This window comes from Bombina bombina, chromosome 3 (assembly GCF_027579735.1).
Source record: "Bombina bombina isolate aBomBom1 chromosome 3, aBomBom1.pri, whole genome shotgun sequence".
NCBI lineage: Eukaryota > Metazoa > Chordata > Amphibia > Anura > Bombinatoridae > Bombina > Bombina bombina.
Window position 1 is genome coordinate 258920613 of NC_069501.1, and position 22188 is coordinate 258942800.

General features: G+C 39.8%; 1 protein-coding gene across 2 annotated transcripts in view; it reads right to left on the reverse strand.

Moving 5' to 3' along the window:
- Nucleotides 1-22188, reverse strand: part of METTL16 (methyltransferase 16, N6-methyladenosine) — a 471205-nt gene that overhangs the window by 57369 nt on the left and 391648 nt on the right. The window contains exon 9 of one of the 2 annotated variants that reach the window (XM_053706274.1): nt 9899-9940. The exons of the other annotated variant lie outside the window; for it this stretch is intronic. Within the exon in view, the coding sequence (XP_053562249.1) occupies nt 9899-9940 (42 nt within the window). The remainder of the gene's footprint in view (nt 1-9898; nt 9941-22188) is intronic. 2 annotated transcript variants of the gene reach the window in all.

Below are 22188 nucleotides of genomic sequence, written 5' to 3' on the forward strand. Positions count from 1 at the left end.
TACCTGATAAATTCATTTCTTTCATATTAGCAAGAGTCCATGAGCTAGTGACGTATGGGATATACATTCCTACCAGGAGGGGCAAAGTTTCCCAAACCTCAAAATGCCTATAAATACACCCCTCACCACACCCACAATTCAGTTTAACGAATAGCCAAGAAGTGGGGTGATAAAAAAGTGCAAAAGCATATAAAATAAGGAATTGGAATAATTGTGCTTTATACAAAATCATAACCACCACAAAAAAAGGGCGGGCCTCATGGACTCTTGCTAATATGAAAGAAATGAATTTATCAGGTAAGTTCTTACATAAATTATGTTTTCTTTCATGTAATTAGCAAGAGTCCATGAGCTAGTGACGTATGGGATAATGACTACCCAAGAAGTGGATCTTTCCACACAAGAGTCACTAGAGAGGGAGGGATAAAATAAAGACAGCCAATTCCTGCTGAAAATAATCCACACCCAAAATAAAGTTTAACGAAAAACATAAGCAGAAGATTCAAACTGAAACCGCTGCCTGAAGTACTTTTCTACCAAAAACTGCTTCAGAAGAAGAAAATACATCAAAATGGTAGAATTTAGTAAAAGTATGCAAAGAGGACCAAGTTGCTGCTTTGCAGATCTGGTCAACCGAAGCTTCATTCCTAAACGCCCAGGAAGTAGAAACTGACCTAGTAGAATGAGCTGTAATTCTCTGAGGCGGAGTTTTACCCGACTCAACATAGGCAAGATGAATTAAAGATTTCAACCAAGATGCCAAAGAAATGGCAGAAGCTTTCTGGCCTTTTCTAGAACCGGAAAAGATAACAAATAGACTAGAAGTCTTACGAAAAGATTTCGTAGCTTCAACATAATATTTCAAAGCTCTAACAACATCCAAAGAATGCAACGATTTCTCCTTAGAATTCTTAGGATTGGGACATAATGAAGGAACCACAATTTCTCTACTAATGTTGTTGGAATTCACAACTTTAGGTAAAAATTCAAAAGAAGTTCGCAACACCGCCTTATCCTGATGAAAAATCAGAAAAGGAGACTCACACTCACTCTTTCATATTAGCAAGAGTCCATGAGGCCCGCCCTTTTTTTGTGGTGGTTATGATTTTGTATAAAGCACAATAATTCCAATTCCTTATTTTATATGCTTTCGCACTTTTTTATCACCCCACTTCTTGGCTATTCGTTAAACTGAATTGTGGGTGTGGTGAGGGGTGTATTTATAGGCATTTTGAGGTTTGGGAAACTTTGCCCCTCCTGGTAGGAATGTATATCCCATACGTCACTAGCTCATGGACTCTTGCTAATATGAAAGAAATGAATTTATCAGGTAAGTTCTTACATAAATTATGTTTTCTTTCATGTAATTAGCAAGAGTCCATGAGCTAGTGACGTATGGGATAATGACTACCCAAGAAGTGGATCTTTCCACACAAGAGTCACTAGAGAGGGAGGGATAAAATAAAGACAGCCAATTCCTGCTGAAAATAATCCACACCCAAAATAAAGTTTAACGAAAAACATAAGCAGAAGATTCAAACTGAAACCGCTGCCTGAAGTACTTTTCTACCAAAAACTGCTTCAGAAGAAGAAAATACATCAAAATGGTAGAATTTAGTAAAAGTATGCAAAGAGGACCAAGTTGCTGCTTTGCAGATCTGGTCAACCGAAGCTTCATTCCTAAACGCCCAGGAAGTAGAAACTGACCTAGTAGAATGAGCTGTAATTCTCTGAGGCGGAGTTTTACCCGACTCAACATAGGCAAGATGAATTAAAGATTTCAACCAAGATGCCAAAGAAATGGCAGAAGCTTTCTGGCCTTTTCTAGAACCGGAAAAGATAACAAATAGACTAGAAGTCTTACGAAAAGATTTCGTAGCTTCAACATAATATTTCAAAGCTCTAACAACATCCAAAGAATGCAACGATTTCTCCTTAGAATTCTTAGGATTAGGACATAATCAAGGAACCACAATTTCTCTACTAATGTTGTTGGAATTCACAACTTTAGGTAAAAATTCAAAAGAAGTTCGCAACACCGCCTTATCCTGATGAAAAATCAGAAAAGGAGACTCACAAGAAAGAGCAGATAATTCAGAAACTCTTCTGGCAGAAGAGATGGCCAAAAGGAACAAAACTTTCCAAGAAAGTAATTTAATGTCCAATAAATGCATAGGTTCCAACGGATGAGCTTGAAGAGCTCCCAGAACCAAATTCAAACTCCAAGGAGGAGAAATTGACTTAACGACAGGTTTTATACGAACCAAAGCTTGTACAAAACAATGAATATCAGGAAGAATAGCAATCTTTCTGTGAAAAAGAACAGAAAAAGCAGAGATTTGTCCTTTCAAAGAACTTGCGGACAAACCCTTATCTAAACCATCCTGAAGGAACTGTAAAATTCTCGGTATTCTAAAAGAATGCCAGGAAAAATGATGAGAAAGACACCAAGAAATATAAGTCTTCCAGACTCTATAATATATCTCTCGAGATACAGATTTACGAGCCTGTAACATAGTATAAATCACAGAGTCAGAGAAACCTCTTTGACCAAGAATCAAGCGTTCAATCTCCATACCTTTAAATTTAAGGATTTCAGATCCTGATGGAAAAAAGGACCTTGTGACAGAAGGTCTGGTCTTAACGGAAGAGTCCACGGTTGGCAAGAGGCCATCCGGACAAGATCCGCATACCAAAACCTGTGAGGCCATGCCGGAGCTACCAGCAGAACAAACGAGCATTCCTTCAGAATCTTGGAGATTACTCTTGGAAGAAGAACTAGAGGCGGAAAGATATAGGCAGGATGATACTTCCAAGGAAGTGATAATGCATCCACTGCCTCCGCCTGAGGATCCCGGGATCTGGACAGATACCTGGGAAGTTTCTTGTTTAGATGGGACGCCATCAGATCTATTTCTGGAAGTTCCCACATTTGAACAATCTGAAGAAATACATCTGGGTGAAGAGACCATTCGCCCGGATGCAACGTTTGGCGACTGAGATAATCCGCTTCCCAATTGTCTACACCTGGGATATGAACCGCAGAGATTAGACAGGAGCTGGATTCCGCCCAAACCAAAATTCGAGATACTTCTTTCATAGCCAGAGGACTGTGAGTCCCTCCTTGATGATTGATGTATGCCACAGTTGTGACATTGTCTGTCTGAAAACAAATGAACGATTCTCTCTTCAGAAGAGGCCAAAACTGAAGAGCTCTGAAAATTGCACGGAGTTCCAAAATATTGATCGGTAATCTCACCTCCTGAGATTCCCAAACTCCTTGTGCCGTTAGAGATCCCCACACAGCTCCCCAACCTGTGAGACTTGCATCTGTTGAAACTACAGTCCAGGTCGGAAGCACAAAAGAAGCCCCCTGAATTAAACGATGGTGATCTGTCCACCATGTTAGAGAGTGTCGAACAATCAGTTTTAAAGATATTAATTGAGATATCTTCGTGTAATCCTTGCACCATTGCTTCAGCATACAGAGCTGAAGAGGTCGCATGTGAAAACGAGCAAAGGGGATCGCGTCCGATGCAGCAGTCATAAGACCTAGAATTTCCATGCATAAGGCTACCGAAGGGAATGATTGTGACTGAAGGTTTCGACAAGCTGTAATCAACTTTAGACGTCTCTTGTCTGTTAAAGACAGAGTCATGGACACTGAATCCATCTGGAAACCCAGAAAGGTTACCCTTGTCTGAGGAATCAAAGAACTTTTTGGTAAATTGATCCTCCAACCATGATCTTGAAGAAACAACACAAGTCGATTCGTATGAGATTCTGCTAAATGTAAAGACTGAGCAAGTACCAAGATATTGTCCAAATAAGGAAATACCACAATACCCTGTTCTCTGATTACAGACAGCAGGGCACCGAGAACCTTTGTAAAAATTCTTGGAGCTGTAGCTAGGCCAAACGGCAGAGCCACAAACTGTTAATGCTTGTCCAGAAACGAGAATCTCAGGAACTGATAATGATCTGGATGAATCGGAATATGCAGATATGCATCCTGTAAATCTATTGTGGACATATAATTCCCTTGCTGAACAAAAGGTAAGATAGTCCTTACAGTTACCATCTTGAACGTTGGTATCCTTACATAATGATTCAATATTTTTAGATCCAGAACTGGTCTGAAAGAATTCTCCTTCTTTGGTACAATGAAGAGATTTGAATAAAACCCCATCCCCTGTTCCGGAACTGGAACTGGCATAATTACTCCAGTCAACTCTAGATCTGAAACACATTTCAGAAATGCTTGAGCTTTTACTGGATTTACTGGGACACAGGAAAGAAAAAATCTCTTTGCAGGAGGTCTCAACTTGAAACAAATTCTGTACCCTTCTGAAACAATGCTCTGAATCCAAAGATTGTGAACAGAATTGATCCAAATTTCCTTGAAAAAACGTAACCTGCCCCCTACCAGCTGAGCTGGAATGAGGGCCGCACCTTCATGTGGACTTAGAAGCAGGCTTTGCCTTTCTAGCTGGCTTGGATTTATTCCAGACTGGAGATGGTCTCCAAACTGAAACTGCTCCTGAGGATGAAGGATCAGGCTTTTGTTCTTTGTTGAAACGAAAGGAACGAAAACGATTATTAGCCCTGTTTTTACCTTTAGATTTTTTATCCTGTGGTAAAAAAGTTCCTTTCCCACCAGTAACCGTTGAAATAATGGAATCCAACTGAGAACCAAATAATTTGTTACCCTGGAAAGAAATGGAAAGTAAAGTTGATTTAGAAGCCATATCAGCATTCCAAGTTTTAAGCCATAAAGCTCTTCTAGCTAAAATAGCTAGAGACATAAACCTGACATCAACTCTGATAATATCAAAAATGGCATCACAGATAAAATTATTAGCATGTTGAAGAAGAATAATAATATCATGAGAATCACGATGTGTTACTTGTTGCGCTAAAGTTTCCAACCAAAAAGTTGAAGCTGCAGCAACATCAGCCAAAGATATAGCAGGTCTAAGAAGATTACCTGAACACAGATAAGCTTTTCTTAGAAAGGACTCAATTTTCCTATCTAGAGGATCCTTAAACGAAGTACCATCTGACGTAGGAATAGTAGTACGTTTAGCAAGGGTAGAAATAGCCCCATCAACTTTAGGGATCTTGTCCCAAAATTCTAATCTGTCAGACGGCACAGGATATAATTGCTTAAAACGTTTAGAAGGAGTAAATGAATTACCCAAATTATCCCATTCTTTGGAAATTACTGCAGAAATAGCATCAGGGACAGGAAAAACTTCTGGAATAACTACAGGAGTTTTAAAAACCTTATTTAAACGTTTAGATTTAGTATCAAGAGGACCAGAATCCTCTATTTCTAAAGCAATTAGGACTTCTTTAAGTAAAGAACGAATAAATTCCATTTTAAATAAATATGAAGATTTATCAGCATCAACCTCTGAGACAGAATCCTCTGAACCAGAGGAATCATCAGAATCAGAATGATGATGTTCAGTTAAAAATTCATCTGTAGGGAGAGAAGTTTTAAAAGATTTTTTACGTTTACTAGAAGGAGAAATAACAGACATAGCCTTCTTTATGGATTCAGAAACAAAATCTCTTATATTATCAGGAACATTCTGCACCTTAGATGTTGAAGGAACTGCAACAGGCAATGGTACTTTACTAAAGGAAATATTATCTGCTTTAACAAGTTTGTCATGACAATCAATACAAACAACAGCTGGAGGAATAGCTACCAAAAGTTTACAGCAGATACACTTAGCTTTGGTAGATTCAGCACTTGACAGCGATTTTCCTGTAGTATCTTCTGACTCAGATGCAACGTGAGACATCTTGCAATATGTAAGAGAAAAAACAACATATATATATAAAGCAAAATTGATCAAATTCCTTAAATGACAGTTTCAGGAATGGGAAAAAATGCCAAAGAACAAGCTTCTAGCAACCAGAAGCAATAAAAAATGAGACTTAAATAATGTGGAGACAAAAGTGACGCCCATATTTTTTCGCGCCAAATAAGACGCCCACATTATTTGGCGCCTAAATGCTTTTTGGCGCCAAAAATGACGCCACATCCGGAACGCCGACATTTTTGGCGCAAAATAACGTCAAAAAATGACGCAACTTCCAGCGACACGTATGACGCCGGAAACGGAAATAGAATTTTTGCGCCAAAAAAGTCCGCGCCAAGAATGACGCAATAAAATGAAGCATTTTCAGCCCCCGCGAGCCTAACAGCCCACAGGGAAAAAGTCAAATTTTAAGGTAAGAAAAAATGTTAAATTAAAATGCATTATCCCAAATATGAAACTGACTGTCTGAAAATAAGGAAAGTTGAACATTCTGAGTCAAGGCAAATAAATGTTTGAATACATATATTTAGAACTTTATAAACAAAGTGCCCAACCATAGCTAGGAGTGTCACAGAAAATAAGACTTACTTACCCCAGGACACTCATCTACATATAGTAGATAGCCAAACCAGTACTGAAACGAGAATCAGTAGAGGTAATGGTATATATAAGAGTATATCGTCGATCTGAAAAGGGAGGTAAGAGATGAATCTCTATGACCGATAACAGAGAACCTATGAAAATAGACCCCGTAGAAGGAGATCACTGCATTCAAATAGGCAATACTCTCCTCACATCCCTCTGACATTCACTGCACGCTGAGAGGAAAACCGGGCTCCAACTTGCTGCGGAGCGCATATCAACGTAGAATCTAGCACAAACTTACTTCACCACCTCCATCGGAGGCAAAGGTTGTAAAACTGAATTGTGGGTGTGGTGAGGGGTGTATTTATAGGCATTTTGAGGTTTGGGAAACTTTGCCCCTCCTGGTAGGAATGTATATCCCATACGTCACTAGCTCATGGACTCTTGCTAATTACATGAAAGAAATATATATATATATATATATATTTTTTTTTTAAATAACTTCATTACACATGATTATCATACTGAAACTGTTAGACTGCAAAGGGAAATATACATAGATCTGACTCATGGCAAATATAAATAAATACATATATTTAAAACTTTATATTAATACATAGCTGAGATTGGCTTAAATAATGATACATACTTACCAAAGACACCCATCCACATATAGCAGACAGCCAAACCAGTACTGAAAACTATCAGCAGAGGTAATGGTATATAAGAGTATATCGTCGATCTGAAAAGGGAGGTAGGAGATGAATCCCTACGACCGATAACAGAGAACCCTTGAAAATATTTCCCATGAGTGAAAACATAAAAATCAACAGGCAATACTCTCTTTACGTCCCTCTGACAAACACTGTACTGAGAGGAATTGGACTTCAGAATGCTTAGAAGCGCTTATCATAGAAGAAATCATAAAAATCAAGCACAAACTTACTTCACCACCTCCATAGGAGGCAAAGTTTGTAAAACTGAAGTGTGTGTGGTGGGAGGTGTATTTATAGGCATTTTGAGGTTTGGGAAACTTTGCCCCCTCCTGGTAGGAATGTATATCCCATACGTCACTAGCTCATGGACTCTTGCCATTTACATGAAAGAAATGAATGACTAGTAATTATTTTATCACCAGTATTATTTACTTATGACATTCTGTCAGTGTCTGTAAAATAATGTTAAGTGTTAACCACTGCGATATAGTTTATTTAACAGGTTATCAGCCAACGTTATCCAAAGATTAATAAAATCTTAACAGTTAATCTGTTCCCCTGCATGAGACATGGAAGAAAGATTGCTCACAAGTGATCCCACATAGTATATTATGCAAACTAAACAATATTAATGTAAAACTAGGAAAAAGTATTTCTGTCTGAACAGAATGTAAGATCCAGGCATGAACTGTGTATGATATTTTTGCAGAGGACAATAAAGGATCCATAGAGGGGAGAATTTAGAGAGAAAGGTAGAACTTTATTCTTCTCATCTTACATGAAAACTATGAAGCCCAGCACAGGAATGACCTAATCTGGAGCTGTAGGTATCACTGAAACTAGAAGCAGCTTGCCTGTGTACCTCCAGGGAACTTTACATACCCCAGCCTCAAATTTCCCCAGAGTGCCAAATTGGTTCCCATAGGGTTCTCATGTAACAAACAAAAACCTGCTGCTTACTGAATTACACATTTTATGTATTTGTAATTTTGCTTGCTAGTGCAGGACGTGTGTTACAGTGAATACTTTCCAGCTGGACTTTATGCACGCAATGTGTCCTCCCAAAATTTCCACATACAGAACAGCCAACCTGATTTTTGGCGTGTATTTTTAAGCAGGACAATTTTGACTGATACTGCAGGATTGTGCTGTATAGTTTAGGATAAATGGCTGGAGGTATCATTTAATAGTAAGATACAGTCATAAATACAACAGGGAAGTACCAGGGACAATATTTAAAAGTACACGTGGGGCGGGGACCTCGACAATGGTGAGGATGCTGCTGGACCTCTGCTGTATTAAAGGGACACTAAACCCAAAACTTTTCTTTCATGATTCAGATATCGAACACAATTTTAAACATTTCAATTTACTTTTTATCTTTTATCTAATTTGCTTTATTCTTTAGACATCCTTTATTGAAGAAATAGCAATGCACATGGGTGAGCCAATCACACAAGGCATCTATGTGCAGCCACCAATCAGAATCTACTGAGCCTATCTATATATGCTTTTCAGCAAAAGATATCAAGATAATGAAGCAAATTAGATAACAGAAGTAAATTAGAAAGTTGTTTAAAATTGCATGCTCTTTCTAAATCACAAAAGAAAAAAAATGGATTTCCTGTCCCTTTAAGTGTCTAAGAGGGGTCAAATGTTCCTATTTGTGGTTCTTTTCAATCCCTGCCTTAGCCATTACCCCAAATTGACTGATGTTACCCAGCTTGGAGTTTTTAAATAAAGACATATCCACAACATTTGTGGTAGATAAGACAACTCCCCCTAGTAAAATCTGATCTTCACAAATTGTTGTGGATAAGTTTGTGTTCTCAAGAGATAAAAGATTTATTTCAGATTATACTTCTAGACTGTGATATATTGTGAATGAGCGTGTCCTAGGAGAGTGATGTAGCAGCAACATATTTTCTAAAAGCTGAATATCACTGTTGAGCTGTTCTGACTTAACAGATACACATGATATCTACATCCATCAGTACCATTGCTAATATATGCTCATTAACAATACAGAAGGATCTAGAAAACTACCTGCCTAAAACTGCTTCTAAGCCTGCCCAACAACTGTGGGGCCTTATTGTCCATCTTGAAAAGCTTTCAGATTCACCAAACATGACACATAGGCTAGAGACGAGACCCCCATCCTGTCATGGTTGGTAGGTATGTGAGAACATCTTAGGAAACCTTCAAAGAAGTAAAGTGTGAGTGGTCAAATCCTGTATATTCACCTTAAATGATGGGGGGTCTCAAATGGTAATACCTGGGTGACTCTAGAGATAATAGAAACTGACAGCACACATGAACTTAGCTTTATTCATTTACTTTTTAATGAAATACTGCTCTACAAGCAGCATTTTATAGTATCCCTTACATTAATCACTATATCGTTAAGAGTTTTTACTTGATTACTTATACAGACATACACGTTATACAAAGGGATGTTACATTTATGAGGGAACATTATTTATACTACTATAGAAAAGGAATGCACTTGCCCTTTTTTACATGTGATACCGCTTTAGAATTGGAAAATGAAATTGTATCTCTTATTTATGTAAGCACTCATTGCCCCTTAAATATCGGCTTTAATAAAAAAAAATATTAATTGGGTAGAACCATTCAGTGGGGAGACAAAAGGCTTTTGGCACAGACTGTAAATGTATGAGAAAGCTATAGTTATTGTCTATTTCTGACATAAAGTCAGCTAAAGGTAGGCCTATCTTTCTTCATGTCTGCTAGAAGCCTTACCCCGTCGGGAAGTCTTGGATCTTGGAATACATGCTGAAGGCCCTGAGAAAGGAATTATATGTTTTCTATTAAAACCATGCTTGTCATAAATACATAATATATTAAAAAAGAGGCACATAATATAGTCAATTTGTAAAATGAGCGCAATGAGCAAAATACCTTTCTTCAAATAAACTTGAATTTAGAAAAAGATTGTGATAAATGTGAAAAATAGCCATTGCAAAGTGAATACAATGAAAAACGAATAAATGTGAGATTTAATATGAAATATAAAGGATACACTCAAGTAAACTAATTTCTATGTAAAGAACGACTCACTTTCATGTAATAGCTTGGTTAAAACATTTCAACTGTGTCTACAAGTAATATATGAAATATATGTAAGTAAAATAAAAAAAATAAAAAAAGTGCACCTAGTTACCCCGTCAGAACCCAAGATACCAATAATAAAAAAACAATCAAACAAAAGTATATAGGAAGATAGCGCTGGTTAGGGTGTCACAGTGTGACAGTTAAACAGAAATTTGACAAATGCACCACTAAAACCCATGTAGCTCAGTGGGGCAGCACACATGACTTGCGTGCCCATAAGTTGCCAGTGAGTTTTTGTGGTGGTTTTCTGCTTACTGATGACTACAAATAAAATTTAAATCATGGGCACCATATACATAGTAACATAGTAGATGAGGTTGAAAAAAGACAGAAGTCTATCGAGTTCAACCTATAGAAATCTAAAATATATACAAAAAGCTCCAGTTAAGCTTAAATAATCCCACTAAAAGGTGACCCATTTAATATATACTATACTACTATATATATACTATACACTATATATTTGTCAAATGTGTTCATAAAGGGCTCTTAGTACAAATGATCTTCCATGGAGATATATGTATTTATATTCATAAGGGCATTTTTATATCATTATTGTTGTTCTGAGGAAGTGATGTATTCCCCTGAAACGTTAATGTAATATAATACATTTCTGTGTACATTCATTTTGGTTGCAATGTCCTGCAAGTGCTGTATCATTTGATGCTGTAATACCATATACATTCAATGCACAAATGTCAGTCTTTCGACAAATCAATAAGGGGATTTACAACTGTCCAAGACAGGAATGGAATAAACAGGTACATAGTGACTATGAGTCTGCAAAGTTAACAATATGATTACAATGTGCACAAACAAAACACGTGGACTGCACTCTCAAACCAAAGTCCATGCAACTGGCAAAACATACAGCTCTGGGTGCTCATTTAGCACTCGTAGAAAGTTGTGACCCCATTGTCTGTATTGCAGTGTGTTTGGTTGAAAGTTAGAAACTATGGCTGTAAGTTAGGGGCTCAGGTATGAAGAGACCATGACGTGGCACCTGGGCCTCTTGCCATATGGCACTCTGTAACCCACAACAGGAAATAGTTTCATATCATCAACCAGCTACACTGAAGTGAATTGTATTTATATCCAATGCCCCTTTACAGGTTATGCTCTGTCTCACGCAGACTGTTTACTGGGATATAACAATAACAGTATATAGTAGTAGTACAGCATCCTGATAGGAAAACATTCACCTTGTATCGAGTCCACGGATTCATCCTTTACTTGTGGGATATTCTCCTTCCCAACAGGAAGTGGCAAAGAGAGCACACAGCAGAGCTGTCCATATAGCTCCCCCTCTAGCTCCACCCCCCAGTCATTCGACCAAAGGTTAGGAAGAAAAAGGAGAAACCATAGGGTGCAGTGGTGACTGTAGTTTAAACAAAAAAAACTACCTGACTTAATAGCCAGGGCGGGCCGTGGACTCGATACATCACAAGAGAAAGTAATTTATCAGGTAAGCATAAATTCTGTTTTCTCTTATAAGATGTATCGAGTCCACGGATTCATCCTTTACTTGTGGGATGCCAATACCAAAGCTTTAGGACACAGATGAAGGGAGGGAACAAGACAGGTACCTTAAACGGAAGGCACCACTGCTTGTAAAACCTTAGGAAGAAAACCGGGTTTGGTACGCAAAACTACCTTATCTGCATGAAAAACCAGGTAAGGTGAATCACACTGTAAAGCAGATAACTCTGAAACTCTTCGAGCAGAAGAGATAGCTACCAAAAACAAAAAGTTTAATATCTATGGAATGTAAAGGTTCAAACGGAACCCCTTGCAGAACTGAAAGAACTAAATTCAGACTCCATGGCGGAGCCACGGGTCTATAAACAGGCTTGATTCTGACTAAAGCCTGACTAAACGCTTGAACGTCTGGTACCTCTGCCAGACGTTTGTGTAAAACAATAAACAAAGCAGATATCTGTCCTTTTAAGGAACTAGCTGATAATCCGTTCTCCAATCCTTCTTGGAGAAAGGACAATATCCTGGGAATCCTAATCTTACTTCATGAGTAACCCTTGGATTCGCACCCAAAAATATAATTTTGCCAAATCTTATGGCAGATTTTCCTGGTGACAGGCTTTCTAGCCTGAATCAGGGTATCAATAACCGACTCAGAGAAACCACGCTTTGATAGAATTAGGCGTTCAATCTCCAAGCAGTCAGACGCAGAGGAATTAGATTTGGATGTTTGAAAGGACCTTATATTAGAAGGTCCTGCCTCATTGGCAGTGTCCATGGTGGAACAAATGACATGTCCACTAGGTCTGCATACCAGGTCCTGCGTGGCCACACAGGCGCTATTAGAATCACAGAAGCCCTGTCCTGCTTGATTCTGGCAACCAGACGAGGGAGGAGAGGAAACGGTGGAAAAACATAGGCCAGATTGAAGGACCAAGGCGCTGCTAGAGCATCTATCAGCATCGCCTGGGGATCCCGGGATCTGGACCCGTAAAGAGGAAGCTTGGTGTTCTGACGGGACGCCATCAGATCCAATTCTGGAGTGCCCCATAGCTGAGTCAGCTGGGCAAATACCTCCGGGTGGAGTTCCCACTCCCCCGGGTGAAAAGTCTGACGATGTAGAAAATCCGCCTCCCAGTTGTCTACTCCTGGGATGTGAATTGCTGAGAGATGGCAAGAGTGATCCTCCGCCCACCTGATTATTTTGGTTACTTCCATCATTGCTAGGGAACTTCTTGTTCCCCCTAGATGATTGACGTAAGCTACAGTCGTGATGTTGTCCGACTGAAATCTGATGAATTTGGCCGCAGCTAGCTGAGGCCATGCCTGAAGAGCGTTGAATATCGCCCTCAGATCCAGAACGTTTATCGGGAGAAGAGCTTCTTCCCGAGACCATAAGCCCTGAGCTTTCAGGGAGTCCAAGACTGCACCCCAGACCAACAGACTGGCGTCGGTCGTTACGATGAGCCACTTTGGTCTGCGGAAACACATTCCCTGAGACAGGTGGTCCTGAGACAACCACCAGAGAAGAGAATCTCTGGTCCCCTGGTCCAACTGTATTTGAGGAGACAAATCTGCATAATCCCCATTCCACTGTTTGAGCATGCATAGTTGCAGTGGTCTGAGGTGTATCCGTGCAAAAGGGACTATGTCCATTGCCGCTACCATTAGTCCGATTGTCTCCATGCACTGAGCTACAGATGGCCGAGGAATGGAATGAAGAGCTCGGCAAGTGGTTAAGAGTTTTAACTTTCTGACCTCCGTCAGAAATATTTTCATTTCCACCGAGTCTATTAGGGTTCCTAGGAAGGAAACTCTTGTGAGGGGGGAGAGAGAACTCTTTTTGATGTTCACCTTCCACCCGTGAGACCTTAGAAAGGCCAATACAATTTCCATGTGAGACTTGGTTCTTTGGAAAGTCGACGCCTGAATTAAGATGTTGTCTAGATAAGGTGCCACTGCTATGCCCTGCGGTCTTAGAACCGCCAGGAGGGACCCTAGCACCTTTGTGAAAATTCTGGGAGCAGTGGCCAACCCGAAAGGAAGAGCCACAAACTGATAATGCTTGTCCAGAAAGGCGAACCTGAGAAACTGGTGATGATCTTTGTGGATAGGAATGTGTAGATACGCATCCTTTAGATACACGGTAGTCATATATTGACCCTCCTGGATCATTGGTAAGATCGTCCGAATGGTCTCCATCTTGAATGATGGGACTCTGAGGAATTTGTTTAGAATTTTGAGATCCAGGATTGGTCTGACAGTTCCTTCTTTCTTGGGAACCACAATCAGGTTTGAGTAAAAACCCAGCCCTTGTTCCGCAATTGGAACTGGGTGGATCACTCCCATAGTATGTAGGTCTTCTACACAGCGTAAGAACGCCTCTTTCTTTGTCATGTCTGTAGACAGACGAGAAATGTGGAACCTTCCCCTTGGAGGGGAGTCCTTGAATTCAAGAAGATATCCCTGGGATACAATCTCTAAGGCCCAGGGATCGTCTACATCTCTTGCCCAAGCCTGAGCGAAGAGAGAGAGTCTGCCCCCTACTAGATCCGGTCTCGGATCTGGGGCTACCCCATCATGCTGTCTTAGAGGCAGCTGCAGGCTTCTCGGCCTGTTTACCCTTGTTCCAGCCCTGGTAAGGTTTCCAGGCTGCCCTGGCTTGTGAAGCGTTACCCTCTTGCTTTGCAGCAGGGGAGGATGAAGCGAGACCGCTCCTGAAATTCCGAAACGAACGAAAATTATTTTGTTTGTTCTTCGTCTTGAAGAACTTGTCCTGGGGGAGAGCATGGCCTTTTCCCCCAGTGATTTCTGAAATAATCTCTTTCAATTCAGGCCCGAAGAGGGTCTTTCCTTTGAAAGGGATGTTCAATAGTTTGGATTTTGACGACACATCCGCCGACCAGGACTTTAGCCATAGCGACCTGTGCGCTAAAAGGGCGAAACCTGAATTTTTTACCGCTAACTTAGCTAGTTGGGAAGCGGCATCTGTGATAAAAGAATTAGCCAGCTTAAGAGCCTTAATTCTGTCCATAATGTCCTCATATGAGGTCTCCGCCTGGAGCGCATCTTCCAGCGCCTCGAACCAGAAAGCAGCTGCAGTGGTTACAGGAACAATGCATGCAATAGGTTGGAGAAGAAAACCTTGTTGAACAAAAATTTTCTTAAGTAAACCCTCTAATTTTCTTTAAAAGCACAACTGTCTTCGATTGGTATAGTTGTGCGTTTAGCAAGTGAAGAAACAGCCCCCTCCACCTTAGGGACCGTCTGCCACGAGTCCCGCATGGGGTTAGATATGGGGAACATTTTCTTAAAAACAGGAGGGGGAACGAAGGGAATACCTGGTTTATCCCACTCCCTAGTAACGATATCCGCAATCCTCTTAGGGACCGGGAACACATCAGTGTAAACAGGAACTTCTAGGTACTTGTCCATTTTACACAATTTCTCTGGAACAACCATAGGGTCGCAGTCATCCAGAGTAACGAATTCCTCCCTGAGCAATAAGCGGAGGTGTTCTAGTTTAAATTTAAAAGCCATCGTATCTGAATCTGTCTGAGGAGAAACCTTTCCTGAATCGGAAATTTCTCCCTCAGACAGCACATCCCTCGCCCCCACTTCAGAGTGTTGTGAGGTTATATCGGATACGGCTACTAAAGCGTCAGAATGCTCATTATCTGTTCTTAAAACAGAGCTATCACGCTTTGCAGGTAACACGGGCAGTTTAGATAAGAACACTGAAAGGGTATTATTCATAACTGCCGCCAAGTCTTGCAAGGTAAAAGAGTTAGACGCACTAGAGATGCTAGGCGTCGCTTGAGCGGGCATAACTGGTTGTGACACTTGGGGAGAGGTTGACGGGCTAAAAACCTTAGAATCATCTTGGGCCACATTTTTAAGTGCAACAATATGTTCTTTAAAGTGTATAGACATATCAGTACAAGTGGGACACATTCTGAGAGGGGGTTCCACCATGGCTTCTAAACACATTGAACAAGGACTTTCCTTGGTGTCAGACATGTTTAACAGACTAGTAGTAATATAAACAGGCTTGGAAATCACTTTAATCAAGTAAAAACACACTTTCATAAAAGCGGTACTGTGCCTTTAAGAGATAAAAAAGGCACACAATTTTGCAAAACAGTGAAAAAATGCAGCAAACTTTTCGAAATTTTTACAGTATGTACCTAAAGCATTAGTAAGATTGCACCACTAGCAATAGAAACGATTAACCCCTTAATGCCCAAACCGGATCGACAGTAGTAAAAAAAAACGGTTAAAGAAATTTCAGCACCTTGCCACAGCTCTGCTGTGGCCCTACCTTCCCTTAGGAACCAGATTTGTGGGGAAAAAGCTTCTTATAGGCCCTCAAACTGCAGCAGGACCCTCCATGTTAAACAGCCTGAACTTCTAGTCAAAATAACTGCGCATCTGAGGTGCGAAATTAGGCCCCTCCCACCTCACTCCGGTGCTTGTGAGGCCTAAAGAAACACTCCCAAGTGTTTTAGTAATAGCCATGTGGGTAATAACCACTGAAAGAAACCCAAAGGAACCTTCAAAGTGTCTCAAAAAACGATATTTTCAATAAAAACCGTTTGCCCTGAAGTAGTGTCAACCAGCATAAACTAGCCCTGTTATGTAAGCTTGAAATTCCATACTTAGTCTCTGAATACAGCTTACCCTCCCTCATGGGGATATTAACAGTCTTTTCTAGCATGATCACAGTCTTGTCTAGAAATAAATAACTGAACATACCTCATTGCAGCCTAACCTGCAAACCGTTCCCCCCAACTGAAGTTCTCTTGTACTCCTCAGTCCTGTGTGGGAACAGCAGTGGATTTTAGTTACAACATGCTAAAATCATCTTCCTCCCTGCAGAAATCTTCATCCCCTTTCTGCTAGAGAGTAAATAGTACCCACCGGTACCATTTAAAATAAACTCTTGCTTGTAGAAAATAAAAACTACAATTCTAACACCACATTCACTTTACCCTTCCGATTGCTTAGAGCCGGCAAAGAGAATGATTGGGGGGTGGAGCTAGAGGGGGAGCTATATGCACAGCTCTGCTGTGTGGTCTCTTTGCCACTTCCTGTTGGGAAGGAGAATAGCCCACAAGTAAAGGATGAATCCGTGGAATCGATACATCTTACAAGAGAAATATATACTTATTTGTAGCAAAGGCTTTTTAAAAGTTATACATATGTTTCTTCACATTCTGATTAAACTGCAGTATATGGACTATATTTATAGTCTGCTATGGCTCCACAATACCTCCGGGCCCTCGATGATGATGAGTAGATAAATGGACTTAATTTTTTTTTATCACACACACATATATAATATAATTTATGTAAGAACTTACCTGATAAATTCATTTCTTTCATATTAGCAAGAGTCCATGAGCTAGTGACGTATGGGATATACATTCCTACCAGGAGGGGCAAAGTTTCCCAAACCTCAAAATGCCTATAAATACACCCCTCACCACACCCACAAATCAGTTTAACGAATAGCCAAGAAGTGGGGTGATAAGAAAAAAGTGCGAAGCATAAATATAAGGAATTGGAATAATTGTGCTTTATACAAAAAAATCATAACCACCACAAAAAAAAGGGTGGGCCTCATGGACTCTTGCTAATATGAAAGAAATTAATTTATCAGGTAAGTTCTTACATAAATTATGTTTTCTTTCATGTAATTAGCAAGAGTCCATGAGCTAGTGACGTATGGGATAATGACTACCCAAGATGTGGATCTTCCACGCAAGAGTCACTAGAGAGGGAGGGATAAAATAAAGACAGCCAATTCCGCTCAAAAAAATCCACACCCAAAATAAAGTTTAAATCTTATAAAGAAAAAAACTGAAAATATAAGCAGAAGATTCAAACTGAAACAGCTGCCTGAAGTACTTTTCTACCAAAGACCGCTTCAGAAGAAGAAAACACATCAAAATGGTAGAATTTAGTAAAAGTATGCAAAGAAGACCAAGTTGCTGCTTTGCAAATCTGATCAACCGAAGCTTCATTCCTAAACGCCCAGGAAGTAGAAACTGACCTAGTAGAATGAGCTGTAATCCTTTGAGGCGGAGTTCTACCCGACTCGACATAAGCATGATGAATTAAAGATTTCAACCAAGATGCCAAAGAAATGGCAGAGGCCTTCTGACCTTTCCTGGAACCGGAAAAGATAACAAATAGACTAGAAGTCTTTCGGAAATTCTTAGTAGCTTCAACATAATATTTCAAAGCTCTAACTACATCCAAAGAATGCAATGATTTCTCCTCAGAGTTCTTAGGATTAGGACATAATGAAGGAACCACAATTTCTCTACTAATGTTGTTGGAATTCACAACCTTAGGTAAAAATTGAAAAGAAGTTCGCAACACCGCCTTATCCTGGTAAAAAATCAGAAAAGGAGACTCACAAGAAAGAGCAGATAATTCAGAAACTCTTCTGGCAGAAGAGATGGCCAAAAGGAACAAAACTTTCCAAGAAAGTAATTTAATGTCCAATGAATGCATAGGTTCAAACGGAGGAGCTTGAAGAGCCCCCAGAACCAAATTCAAACTCCAAGGAGGAGAAATTGACTTAATGACAGGTTTTATACAAACCAAAGCTTGTACAAAACAATGAATATCAGGAAGATTAGCAATCTTTCTGTGAAAAAGAACAGAAAGAGCAGAGATTTGTCCTTTCAAGGAACTTGCACACAAACCTTTATCCAAACCATCCTGAAGAAACTGTAATATTCTCGGAATTCTAAAAGAATACCAGGAAAAATGATGAGAAAGACACCAAGAAATATAAGTCTTCCAGACTCTATAATATATCTCCCTAGATACAGATTTACGAGCCAGTAACATAGTATTAATCACAGAGTCAGAGAAACCTCTTTGACTAAGAATCAAGCGTTCAATCTCCATACCTTTAAATTTAAGGATTTGAGATCCTGATGGAAAAAAGGACCTTGCGACAGAAGGTCTGGCCTTAACGGAAGAGTCCACGGTTGGCAAGAGGCCATCCGGACAAGATCCGCATACCAAAACCTGTGAGGCCATGCTGGAGCTACCAGCAGAACAAACGAGCATTCCTTCAGAATCTTGGAGATTACTCTTGGAAGAAGAACTAGAGGCGGAAAGATATAGGCAGGATGATACTTCCAAGGAAGTGACAATGCATCCACTGCTTCCGCTTGAGGATCCCTGGATCTGGACAGATACCTGGGAAGTTTCTTGTTTAGATGAGAGGCCATCAGATCTATTTCTGGAAGTCCCCACATTTGAACAATCTGAAGAAATACCTCTGGGTGAAGAGACCATTCGCCCGGATGTAACGTTTGGCGACTGAGATAATCCGCTTCCCAATTGTCTATACCTGGGATATGAACCGCAGAAACTAGACAGGAGCTGGATTCCGCTCATACCAGAATTCGAGATATTTCTTTCATAGCCAGAGGACTGTGAGTCCCTCCTTGATGATTGATGTATGCCACAGTTGTGACATTGTCTGTCTGAAAACAAATGAACGATTCTCTCTTTAGAAGAGGCCAAAACTGAAGAGCTCTGAAAATTGCACGGAGTTCCAAAATATTGATCGGTAATCTCACCTCCTGAGATTCCCAAACCCCTTGTGCTGTCAGAGACCCCCACACAGCTCCCCAACCTGTAAGACTTGCATCTGTTGAAATTACAGTCCAGGTCGGAAGAACAAAAGAAGCCCCCTGAACTAAACGATGGTGATCTGTCCACCACATCAGAGAGTGTCGTACAATCGGTTTTAAAGATATTAATTGAGATATCTTTGTGTAATCCCTGCACCACTGGTTCAGCATACAGAGCTGAAGAGGTCGCATGTGAAAACGAGCAAAGGGGATCGCGTCCGATGCAGCAGTCATAAGACCTAGAATTTCCATGCATAAGGCTACCGAAGGGAATGATTGTGACTGAAGGTTTCGACAAGCTGATATCAATTTTAGACGTCTCTTGTCTGTCAAAGATAGAGTCATGGACACTGAATCTATCTGGAAACCTAAAAAGGTTACCTGTGTCTGAGGAATCAATGAACTTTTTGGTAAATTGATCCTCCAACCATGATGTTGAAGAAACAACACAAGTCGATTTGTATGAGATTCTGCTAAATGTGAAGACTGAGCAAGTACCAAGATATCGTCCAAATAAGGAAATACCACAATACCCTGTTCTCTGATTACAGACAGAAGGGCACCGAGAACCTTTGTAAAAATTCTTGGAGCTGTAGCTAGGCCAAACGGCAGAGCCACAAACTGGTAATGCTTGTCTAGGAAAGAGAATCTCAGAAACTGATAGTGATCTGGATGAATCGGAATATGCAGATATGCATCCTGTAAATCTATTGTACACATATAATGCCCTTGCTGAACAAAAGGCAGGATAGTCCTTATAGTTACCATTTTGAATGTTGGTATCCTTACATAACTATTCAATATTTTTAGATCCAGAACTGGTCTGAAGGAATTCTCCTTCTTTGGTACAATGAAGAGATTTGAATAAAACCCCAGTCCCTGTTCCAGAACTGGAACTGGCATAATTACTCCAGCCAACTCTAGATCTGAAACACATTTCAGAAATGCTTGAGCCTTCGCTGGCTTTACTGGGACACGGGAAAGAAAAAATCTCTTTGCAGGAGGCCTTATCTTGAAGCCAATTCTGTACCCTTCTGAAACAATGTTCTGAATCCAAAGATTGTGAACGGAATTGATCCAAATTTATTTGAAAAAATGTAATCTGCCCCCTACCAGCTGAGCTGGAATGAGGGCCGCACCTTCATGTGGACTTAGGAGCTGGCTTTGATTTTCTAAAAGGCTTGGATTTATTCCAGACTGGAGATGGTTTCCAAACTGATACCGCTCCTGAGGATGAAGGATCAGGCTTTTGTTCCTTGTTGTGACGAAAGGAACGAAAACGATTATTAGACCTAAATTTACCTTTAGATTTTTTATCCTGTGGTAAAAAAGTTCCTTTCCCTCCAGTAACAGTTGAGATAATAGAATCCAACTGAGAACCAAACAATTTATTACCCCGGAAAGAAAGGGAAAGCAGAGTAGACTTAGAAGACATATCAGCAATCAAAGTTTTAAGCCATAAAGCTCTTCTAGCTAAAATAGCTAGAGACATATACCTGACATCAACTCTAATGATATCAAAGATGGCATCACAAATAAAATTATTAGCATGTTGAAGAAGAATAATAATGCTATGAGAATTATGATCTGTTACTTGTTGGGCTAAAGCTTCTAACCAAAAAGTTGAAGCTGCAGCAACATCCGCTAAAGATATAGCAGGTCTAAGAAGATTACCTGAACACAAGTAAGATTTTCTTAGAAAGGATTCAATTTTCCTATCTAAAGGATCCTTAAAGGAAGTACCATCTGCTGTAGGAATAGTAGTACGCTTAGCAAGAGTAGAGACAGCCCCATCAACTTTAGGGATTTTGTCCCAAAACTCTAATCTGTCAGATGGCACAGGATATAATTGCTTAAAACGTTTAGAAGGAGTAAATGAATTACCCAAATTATCCCATTCCCTGGAAATTACTTCAGAAATAGCACCAGGGACAGGAAAAACTTCTGGAATAACTACAGGAGATTTAAAAACCTTACCTAAACCTTTAGATTTAGTATCAAGAGGACCAGAATCCTCAATTTCTAATGCAATTAGGACTTCTTTAAGTAAAGAACGAATAAATTCCATTTTAAATAAATATGAAGATTTATCAGCATCAACCTCTGAGACAGAATCCTCTGAACCAGAAGAACCATTATCAGAATCAGAATGATGATGTTCATTTAAAAATTCATCTGAAAAATTAGAAGTTTTAAAAGACTTTTTACATTTACTAGAAGGAGGAATAACAGACATAGCCTTCTTAATGGATTTAGAAACAAAATCTCTTATGTTATCAGGAACACTCTGAGTATTAGATGTTGACGGAACAGCAACAGGTAATGTAACAGTACTAAAGGAAATATTATCTGCATTTACAAGTTTGTCATGACAAACAGTACAAACAACAGCTGGAGGAACAGATACCATAAGTTTACAGCAGATACACTTAGCTTTGGTAGCTCCAGCACCAGGCAGCGATTTACCAGAAGTATCTTCTGACTCAGTTTCAATGTGGGACATCTTGCAATATGTAATACAAAAAACAACATATAAAGCAAAATTGATCAAATTCTTTAAATGACAGTTTCAGGAATGGGAAAAAATGCCAGTGAACAAGCTTCTAGCAACCAGAAGCAATAAATAATGAGACTTAAATAATGAGGAGACAATAGTGACGCCCATATTTTTTTAGCGCCAAAAATGACGCCCACATTATTTGGCGCCTAAATGCTTTTGGCGCCAAAAATGACGCCACATCCGGAACGCCGACACTTTTGGCGCAAAAGAGCGTCAAAAAT